Genomic DNA, 10,828 nt, shown 5'->3' on the forward strand with positions numbered 1-10,828 from the left:
GACAGACAGACACTTTTATAGCTTGGAGGACATTAATAAAGTCGTCTAGTCATCATTATTCAAAGAACAACTTCATTAAGACAAGGAACACAATGGCCATGTCCCTAATCCAACTGGATTCTTAGTAACGGAATAAGTACACGTGTACAGACACGCACAGACAAACGGACACACATAGACAAATGACAAGAGCGACTATAGAAATCTGGCCATAAAGAGTTTTTTTCTCTTACTCTATACTGTGGTCTCAGAATTTCCTCTAATGTACACCTGTCAGCTTTACGATTAGAACAGTAATTTGAAAAGCAAATGCCCTTACCTTAATAAAACCCCAGATCCCAGCAGCGGGTGCATCATCCTGGCCTCTGCTAATTCTAGGATCTTCCTGTTCCTCTGGGAAAGTAATGGCTGACGTAGTTCCAGGTCCCTGTGCCAGAGATGTCATACTGGCTTGCTGAGTAATGGGGGCTGGCAAAATACCTAGTCAATGGCAAAAATTTAGTTGTGTAATTTCTCCCACAAATGTTTTCCTATAAAAAGACACAGCGTGAGAAGCTCAAACCAAATTCAATAATTGAACCATGTAAGCACTCAAAGAGGAAGTTATTAAGTGAAACCTTTATAAATAAATATAAATGAAAAAATCCCTTTAAAGGTATTTCCCCTTTTACATAAGTTTACAGCAAGTGTCCCAAACAACAACAAATAAAGCACATATACACACACACATGGGCTATCTATGTGCGTGTGTGCTCCCATGTATCCTAGTCAGGATTTAGATGACTGGTGCACTTCTACTCTCCTTAATCCATACAAAGAACTGTGCACTAAAGTCCATCATAAAAAAATAATAATCACTACACATGTATGTATGTATGTATGTATGTGTGTATGTGTGTGTGTGTGTATGTTATGTATGTATAATACATACACATCCAAAAGAAAGTACCCATTGGGGCTAGAAAGCGGGTTCAGCAGCTAATAGCACTGGCTGCTCTTGCAGAGGACTCAGGTTCAGCACCTACATTAGCTGGCTTCACAACCATCTGTAACTCTAGTTGCAGGGGATCCAACAGCTTTTCTGGCCTCCCAAGGCATCTGCATACATAAGGTGGCCACACATATACTCAGGCACAAACACACACAGAACACACCCACACAATAAATACATCTGTGTAAACACAGATAACCATGTAATTCTTATGCACCAAAATACATTTTATTCGGAAAGGTAGATAAGCCAAATTGGATACCAAATAATAAAAGCTAAATTACTCCTCTAGCCTAAAATAATAAACGACAGAAGATGTCAAAAATTAAGTTTTTATCATTTGTTTTTAACAACCACACTAAAAAAGGGGGCAAAAGGGGATGCAGTTGACCTAAAAAAAAATGGGATAGTATCACTCACTTACGCATGGGACTAACTAAATAAAATCTATTCCCTAGGAAAGCTGGTTCTGTTTTTTTTTTTTTTAAAGTGACCTATAGTGTACTCTTGGATTGCAACCTGCAGCTAATCAGTGAGTAATAAAAGCTAGCATGGAATTTGGAAATTCCTTCTCACACCTTACATACCAATCATACATCAATTTTTATAGCACACAAAAACTGCACAGCAAGTTCCATTAGTTTTGCTGTTAACAATTTAAGTGGTAAGATGTTGAGTGACCAGGAGTCAGAGTGAGACCAATCATTAACACAGAGAAAGTAAGGCCTCTAAGCAGCAGACGCCCACATCTACACATAGACTAAGGCACTCCACTGTCCACTACACAATCACAACACTACACAACCTGGAACACAGCACACAGTAGTAACACATTAAATACAGCTGAGTACCAAAGAACAGTAAGGGAAGCTCACCTGTAACTGGAGGTGCAGAAAATGATGGCATCAGGGGTGTCTGGGGAGCTCTCCCCGCATGTCCCCTCGTGATGTCATAAGTTGTACCGACAGAAAACCCTGATATGGGAGGCCCCGAAGGTGGTGCAGACAGAAGAGCACCAGAGGCGGAGGTCGCAGGTGGGAAGTGGGACAATGGAGGGCCGCTGAAGGCAGTGGCGGGCGATGGAGACACGGAGGGTGGCACAGAGGTGCCACTCAGGGGAACTGAAGGAGTTGGAGACAAAGGCACAAAGGGAGGTGGCGCTGATGGCTGCACAGGGGGCAGGGAGGGCTGAAGCGTGGAATACGCGTGTGGCGGCAAAGACTCCATCCCAGACACGTTGGGAGATGAGAAGGAACTGGTTGCACCTGGAAAAGAATGAAGAGGATAAACGCACAAAGCTAGAAAGTCTTTCTTCTTCATTTTCAAACATTCACTGCTTGGGGAATTTCTAATATGGAAAGCCAAATCTTAATAACTAACTTTAAAGGTGCAATTTCCAATGCATAACAACTGTATCTGAGTACAGGAGCCATGTAATTCCACTGGGGAAAGAGGACTCAAGGAAAACACACTGCCTGGGAGTAAACCTTCCTTTCTATGTGTTTGTTTCTTGAGAAAAGAAGGTCATTTTTTCATCCCTAATACGAACATAAAAACTTCCGCACTAAAACCTCAAAAAGACTAATCCTCACAAAGTCAAAGAACATCAAAGACAGCATATGCTTTGAAGGCTGGCTACAAAGAGGCTTGCGGCAAAACATTATGCTTCCTTACTTGTGACAAGCGAGGCTGTTTCTTTGTTGTTGTTTACATTTAAAAGGACAATTTCTTTCCACCTTGACAAGCCTAGAGAAGCACTAACACAGGGATTCTTCTAACTGACTCAGAGAGACCAGTGTCTCCGACCCTCCAGAAGTTCCCCACAACACAAACCTAGGTGAGCCCCAGTGGAAGGCGGGGCAGGCAAGCCTGCAGCATTCGGGGGAGGGGTTCCGGGCGGAGTTGTCTCGACTCCACTTTCTTCCATCATTTTCCCTCGGTTACAGCGCACTGCAAAGATATAAAAGGGTAATAAGCTTTACACGGGGCAGCAGCTCATGTAGTCAGAGAACAATCAAGACGAATCACTAAGAGGCGAGTCTGCCTCTACTATGAATAATGTCTGGAGGAAGGGCTTGTTAAAACTCCTGAGAAGCTAGAGAGATGACCAGAAGCTGGCAGCTCCTGAGGAGGAGCTGAGTTCAGATTTCAGTGGCCACATCATGGATCACAACCACGTGTAGCTCACAACCGTAAGTATCTTCTAGCCTCCAAAGGCACTCACACATGTTATACACACACACACACACACACACACAGGAGTCTTTGAGTTTATTTATAACAATTTTGTAACAAAGTTTTGAATAAATTTAAAGTCTATGAAACTAATATACAAATAACCTGTGACATTTCCATATATATATGGAAATATATATATACATATATATGGAAATATATATATTTATATATAATTTTACAACTGAGAGATAATTTTATGTTAAGTATTTTATTAATGAAGCTATATATTTTAAATATTTTATATTATATAGTAAAGTACCAAATTACTTTTGGCCACTTGAATCCTTTGAGTTATGTGTAGGTTTCAGTCGAGATGCTTAAAATGAAACCACCTAATTTAACTAATTAATTAAACTAATTGAATTCCTCATCTTCCTCCAAAAGCATTCTGTGTGGGGTTATATGGTTAACACCTCTTTTTAAAAGCTAAATTTGCTTGATTTTACAAATGCACATTTGTAAAGGCATCTATCTGCAAATGCCTTTACAAATGTATTCTCTCAATACAGTACACACGGGCTATATCTATTAACAGTTAAACAAAAATCAAGTTGAGTTCAACTTTATAAGCTGGTTAGGTTCCAGTCTCCTGTCCACAGCAGCCTTGCAACAGGAAATGATGTACCTTGGGTTTTAGAAATTAACAAAAACAAACAAACAAACAAACAAACAAACAAAAAAGCCAAGAGAAAGCAAGGTCCTAAGCAGGTCAATATAAGACAGCATTGTTACCAACTGCCTCTAGGCACTTAGCACTTAGCTTCACACACACAATCTGTGCAGCTCCCCTCCCTCATCAGAAAAGCATCTCTCTCTCTCTTTTTTTTTTCCCCGAGACAGGGTTTCTCTGTGTAGCTCTGGCTGTCCTGGAACTCACTCTATAGACCAGGCTAGCCTCGAACTCAGAAATCTGCCTGCCTCTGCCTCCCAAGTGCTGGGATTAAAGGGATCTTTTTGCAATGGATGGCAGTTAGTTGAGACTCAGGAATACCCAAAGGACAGCAAGTAAGTTACTGTGGAGTGCTCAGTCCTAAAGGGGGACATCTAAATAACACCCCTCACACCAAGGCTCGGGGAACAACATGGAAGACGGGGTGGGAAGACTGGAAAAGTCAGAGCTTGAACTGCTGTGAAACGGTATCTTCTAAACACAAAATGAAGCCAGTCACATTTCCAGTATATATGGAAGAAGAGCTCAGGAAGCCAAGCCCTTGCTGAGGGGCTGATGCAGTCAATGGCTGTGAAGAGGAAGAATCCCTTTCTTTAGCGATATGTCCCATGACAGGCTGCCCATGCTTTAGTGCATGGCCCCACACCTACGCACACAGACACCACCATTTGGCATCAGTGGGTTACAAAGAGGCCATGAAATTGGGAAGGAGGCATGGTGGGGCAGACTTAGGAGGAGGTGTGAGTAGGGGGATGGAAAGTGGATATGATTCTATAAAAAAAAATTACACATCTAAAGATTCATCTAAAGCATATGATAGTGATAACTTTAGTCAACTTGACAGACTCTAGACTCACCTGAGAGGATGGACCACTGGGGACTGCCTGTGTGCAATATCCTGACTGTTTACTAAAATGGCAGGCAAGACCCACCCACTGTAGAGGGCACTTCTCCCTGACTGGGATCCTGGACTGTTAACATGGGAATGGGGCTCTGTAGCGCCAGGGGCATGCCATTCTGTAAACTTCATTTTGGTCTGCTGGTAACAATTCCAGCAACTGGAGTAATCTGGTTTCTAGAAGTTAATTAACCTAGTCTATAGCTTATTGACTCATCTGACCTGTGGACCCCAGGGATGATGTTTATTGAGCAGGAGACATTCTTTTACTCACTGCTCATCTTCCTCCCTCCCGACAGAAGCTTCTCAACTTCCCTGCCCCCTGACTTCTAACTACCTCAGTGAGTAAGCTCGTGGTGGTCTCTGATTCTTGCTGAGACCTCTCTGTAGGTTTCCCTCTTGAGTAAGAACAGGTCTACACTATCCTAAATCTCTTATTCCCCGGTTTGCCTCTTCTTAGTCACCTTCCATTTGGTGACCCACGCCCAGAAGGTGCCTACACAGGAGAACCTTCAAGGCCATAGGATAAGCAGGGAGCAGGGCAGAGGCCAGGAAGATAACGGCTGGAATGTAGGAAACCTTGAACCATATTCCACTGAGCTAAGTGTTTCTGAGGCAGCAAACATGCTGCCCTCTTTCCAGGAGCAACCTCTGTCAAAGGGCAGTGCAGCCAGGCCATGCTGCAGAAAATTACATTTGGGCTTTATAGACACTTTTACTCCCGGGGCAATTAATTTTATGTTTATGAGTGTTCTGCCCATGTGCCTGTCTGTGTGTTATGTGGGTACCTAGTACCCACAGAGGCCACAAGAGAGTATCAGGTCCCCTTGAAACTGACAGTCGGTTGTTAGCCACCATGTAGGTGCTAGGAATTGAACTCAGATCCCATGAAAAACAGTCAGTACTCTTAACCATGGAGCCATCTTTCTAACCTAAGGGCCGACACTATTTTTAGGAAACAGGAGCCCCTCTAGGCCAGTGGTTCTCAGCCTTCCTTGTGTTTTGACCCTTTAATACAATGGTGTGTGGTGAGTCCCAAGCATAAAATTATTTCATTGTTATTTCATGACTAAATCTTGCTACTGTTAAGAATCTTAATGTAAGTATCTGATATTTCTGATGGTCTTAAGTGACCCCTGTCACTCCACCCCCACATCAATTCCCACGACCCACACATAGGCTGAGAACCACTGCTCTGTGTAGTTTAGAAAAGTGCTGCCCCACAGGCAGAGAGATGAAACAAGAGATTGTCCCAAACAGGAAGCAGACTTTCAAAGGAGGAGCATCGTTGAAAGATCCTAAGCCCCAAAAGGACTGGGACATACCTTCTGATCCCCTAGAGGGAGAGCAACAGTATGACCTGAGGGAAAGCCCCACACTGAGCTGGGGTTTGTGAGGGCTCCACCTGGCTGAGGGTCAGAAAGGAAAAGTCTCCAAAGGGTAAAATCTACAACAACTCACCCACGGTCAAGACAGCCAATGTCTGAAGAGTAACAATAGATCAGTCCCTGTTGGAGTTGCCAGGGGGCAGAGAGGAGCAACTTCTAGAACAGAATTAATCTGAGGGAATCAAAGCCTGGGAGGTCTCTAGGTTGGGAAACACACAGTTTACTGTCCATAGTTACAGAGGAGCAAGTAGGGGTCCCAAGCACCCATTGCCAAGGACAATGAAGGATGGTGAATGAGAGACTCTAGACTAAATATCTCCATGACCAGTCACCGCCAAGGGTCTGAAGTGAGTGGGCAGTTTCTAGGAAGAAAAAGACTGGAACGCTGATTACTGTAGTTTGGGGAAATGGCCACCACATAACCAAAACAGAGAAACCTTTCAAACCAGTGTGACCATGGCTAACAAGCAGCAGCATGCAGCCATTCATTCGCCATTGCTCCTGAATCTGGATGCCACGTGACTGTCAAGCTCCCGCTCACAAGTCTCCATCTTGGTGGGTTATACCCACGAACTACGAAGCAGATAAGCCATTCTCTGTCTTAAGTGGCTTTTGTTGGCGAGTTTTATTCAGCAAGAGGAAAAGGAACTGAGACAGTAGAAAACCAGCTCTAACCATGCCAAACTGGCCCTCGGTTTACAAATGTTCAGCAAAGACAAACTGTTTGCCAAGTACTGTAATGAGCCTCTGGAAATTCAGTGCTAAGCAAAACCCAGTCAACTTAGAGACTTGTACAGGACACAACCAAATCACAGAACCCGCATCCAAGGATGCTGGGACGGACGATTCAATACAGTAACAGCGATACACTTCGAAAGCTGGGTTCCGTATGCTGAGGCTAAGGACAGTCATGCTGGATAGAAGGATTGTGACTGCAAAATCTGGGGACGGGTCTCCAACTTACAGATGAGTTCTGAAAGATAAAGCAGATTTCCATAAGTCGAGGGAAGTAAGAACTTAGAGGGAAAGGGGAACCTTCCATTAAACAAACAATGAGCATGCTGCAGGTATAAACAGAGGGAAAAACACTTTCAAGAAAGCCTCGTGGTAGAACAAGACAGAGGGGCAGCTAGGGGCGCAGATGCCCAGTCTTCCTGACAGAGGTGACAGGCAGAACATTTAAAAAAGAACAGAAAGGCACTCGAGTGGAGGAAGATCTGCCTTTTATTCTAACTCTTCTGATATTTTAAATCCCTAAGAAGAACACACAGTAGAGAGTTCAGTACAAATTGATCTCAGTCACGGTCGCTAGACAAATTCCAAACGCAGAAAATGGATGAGGGTACATCCGGCACCACTAACGACTCTGTAGACCTTACTAGGACTTCAGCTGTGTTTACTAATCTGTGTGTATGTGAGGTGTGTGCCGCTCTGTGAACCACATGTACAGGTGCCCAGTCACCACCCCTGCTGGAACACAAAAGCACACCCCCATTGCTCCAGACCCCCTTACTGCACTCCTGTCACACCCTCCCTCCAAACACAAACACTGACAACAAAACACACTCACTTGTTCTCTCATTTTTTCTCATTTCATAAAGGTAAGATGAATAAAATTAAATCCCAGATAATCCCCTAATATCTGGCTCCCGCCCCCCCCCCCCCCCCACAGCCAGATGCCTCCGAAATTCATCCAAGTTGGTGCGTTTATATGCTCAATGAACAACATTTCTACCCACAGATGTATCAGTCGATCCACTACCCACCTGAGGACCTGGGCTGACCCCAGTTATTGACAATTCCTATTGGTGTTCTGAAGACTTCTTTGGAATGGTGTAGCTCACTGGGAAAACTCTTACCTAGCAAATACAACCACCAGCACCATAGGGAGTTGGAGAGTGGATGAAAAAGGATTCCTTTGGCTGAAGTGTGCACTGACTACTACTGGGCAGAGACACCACTTGGGAATACTGAAGATGTGAAACAGGATCTGCCAATATCCTACGCTAGAAGTAACCATAACCTCGTATCCCCCAGGGTTTCCACGACAACTTCTGGTTGTCACGAGGGTACTGCTGGTACAGATTAGATAACAACTCAAATTCCCATAATGCACATCCCACAACCCACAAGAATCATATGATCCCACCCATCCACGATGCTGGGCTGAGATTCTGTGGCCTAAACTAAGATGGTGGTGACGAAGATGAGAAAGAGGAGACAGTGTAGAGAGACGCTGAGGTAAGATTTAGTGAGTACCCCTAAAGTAAGACAGAGAGCAGTGTAAGAAAGAGGCCAAGGGGATTGATGGTGCCTTTTAGAGGATCATAAAGTGTTTCACCTATAACTCAGCAGGATCAAGTTCCTTGAAACATTTAAGTAGGGACAGCAACTGGGTCTGGAGTTCACAAACCACAAGTGTCGTGGATATACCAACGGTTTCTGATATCACGTTCTGCCGCATCTCTTCTAAGAAGAGTATACCAAAATAAAGGGACTGCTACTTAACGCCAAACCTTCTTCCAGGCATGTAGCTGACTAACCTGCAGAAATACGACCAACAGAATGGCAGGGAGAAATGAGGAGACTGTAGTTCTCAGACGGCAACATGTCAAGGTACTAAATACAGAAGAGAAGCCAGAAGGGATGTTGTCAAAGTTTCCATGCTAAAGTACAGACAATCTCAGAACTGTTTCCAAAGAAGGGAGACTGGGGAAAAGGAGACGAGTCTGTACCCCACCACAGCCTGGTTGTAAAAAGGGGAAACACAAGACATTAAAGAGGCTAAATCTGTCTATTCCCTACCTGGACAAAGCCAGGTAACCTGAAAGAGAAAGGACCTTCCACCACAGACTGCATCACTTTCCACCAAGGTTATCTCTTTCCTTCATCTCTTATCAGTCACTCCCGTTTCTGCTCTTCTGAAGAAGCTATCTAATCCTTGCCAATGGCTAGGTCCTATTTAAAGATAATCCCAGTCTCTCAGTGTGAGCAAAAAAGCACACCTGAAATACAAGATGCTTTACCGTTTGAGCAATGGATTAAACACAATACTGAGATAAACTTCGCAGACATAAACATGCCTTCTCAAAAGAAAGAATGAATGAAAGAAAGCAAGCAAGCAAGCAAACTATTAGGATAGGAACATTGATGCAACAGTTGACAGAGCCTTTAAAAAAAAAAAAAAAAAAAAAAAAAAAAAAAAGAACAAAAAGCTGTCCAAATGCATCAACGTTACTACAGGAAAAGAGATGGAAATAGCTTAGAAGATGAGACCTCAGAGTCTGATCAAACTGCTCTTCGAATCTGCTTGCACCTACTTTAGTCTGTTTTTTTTTTTTTTTTTTTTTTTTTTAAATAGGTGGCTACTTAAAAGAAAAACAGGATAATGGACTTTTGGTAAAGTCAGAGCATCAGAAGCTATTCCTATTAATATTACTGATGTCCTAAGACTGCCTCGAATACCCCTGGGCAGACTCAGGACGGAGGTCAGCAGTCTAACATTCTCGGGGCAGAGCCCAAAATAAACTTCCCTAAACACTCGGTGATTCAAACAGTGCTCAGACAGCACTAAAGTGCCCCAAAGTGCCAGGTTCACAGTTGAGTCAAAGCTGCCTCTCAGATCAGAGTCCTGACAAAAACTCTTGGACAAGACATCCTGACATTTAGGAAATAAACAGTCCTAAATTTCTTGCCGAAATGGGTCGGGTTAAAGGCGGCGCTGGACACTCCCGGGAATCCCGGGAGAAGCCGCTGCGTCCCGGCGGGGCCGGCGGCCTAGCAGTCTGTGCCACGTCTGCAGGCCGGGCAGGGCCGGGCGAAGGTCCGCAGGGCCTGGCCACCCGTGCACGCGCGGGAGGGTGCGGCCGGGAGAGCGGGGTTCGGGGCCGGAGTGATGCCAGGGGGGACCCCGCTATCCGGACGAGTGTCTCGCCACCCGGAGCCCCCGCACCCCGCCGCCGCCGGCCGGCCCGCCCACCTGGGGCTCGCCCGCGTCCTGTCACCGCCGAGCGTGTCACCGACCTGCCCAGCGCTCACCTGGGTCGGAGCGAGCGCCTGCGCAGATGCTGCACACGCGGATCGGGGTCGGGGCCCGGGTCGGGGGTCCCGCGCGGGAATCCGGCTTACGGTGGAGGAGGAAGACCAGAGGAGCGTGTGTCCCGCGCCAAGATGGCCTCCGCGCCGCCCCGCTGCCACGTCGCCGACACGCCCCGACACGCCCCGACACGCCCCTCGGCCGGCCTCCACCGGACCGCCCCACACCCACCCAGAACTGGCCCGGGTGCACTGCCGCCCACGTCGTTCTGTCTGTCCCCACCCCCTTTACAGCGGGACAATGATCAAAGCTTTCCGCGTAGCTGAGGTGGCCTCCTGAGAGAGGTAATGGGCACGAGAAGGGTGGCGAGTTATTTGCTGATTTTCTTCTTAATGCACATTGTTTCCTAATAATAATAATAATAATAATAATAATAATAATAATAATAATAATAATAATAATAATAAAGGGAATGTATGGGATCAACTTCTTATCATATAGGCACCTGGAACAATTAGTGCCCAATAATCCAACCACATAGGTCAAAAAAAAAAATGAATGAAGTGTAAAACAAACAAACAAACACACACACACACAAAAACCCAAA

The 10,828-nt window shown here is 45.1% G+C and overlaps 1 protein-coding gene across 2 annotated transcripts in view; it reads right to left on the reverse strand.

The window, feature by feature from the left end:
- Window positions 1-10,394, reverse strand: part of Prrc1 (proline rich coiled-coil 1) — a 31,700-nt gene extending 21,306 nt beyond the window's left edge. Inside the window, exons 1-4 of one of the 2 annotated variants that reach the window (XM_034518381.2) lie at window positions 10,224-10,394; window positions 2,825-2,941; window positions 1,867-2,256; window positions 320-480 (exon numbers count right to left, since the gene is read on the reverse strand). In XM_034518381.2, coding sequence (XP_034374272.1) covers window positions 320-480; window positions 1,867-2,256; window positions 2,825-2,921 — 648 coding nt within the window. In that variant the 5' untranslated portion in view covers window positions 2,922-2,941; window positions 10,224-10,394. Of the gene's footprint in view, window positions 1-319; window positions 481-1,866; window positions 2,257-2,824; window positions 2,942-10,164; window positions 10,187-10,223 lie in introns of those variants that run through there. The other variant, XM_076912628.1, reaches the window with a different exon arrangement.
- Between the last annotated feature and the right edge of the window lie 434 nt (window positions 10,395-10,828).

The sequence above is a fragment of the Arvicanthis niloticus genome, chromosome 14 (genome assembly GCF_011762505.2).
Source record: "Arvicanthis niloticus isolate mArvNil1 chromosome 14, mArvNil1.pat.X, whole genome shotgun sequence".
Taxonomy (NCBI): Eukaryota; Metazoa; Chordata; class Mammalia; order Rodentia; family Muridae; genus Arvicanthis; species Arvicanthis niloticus.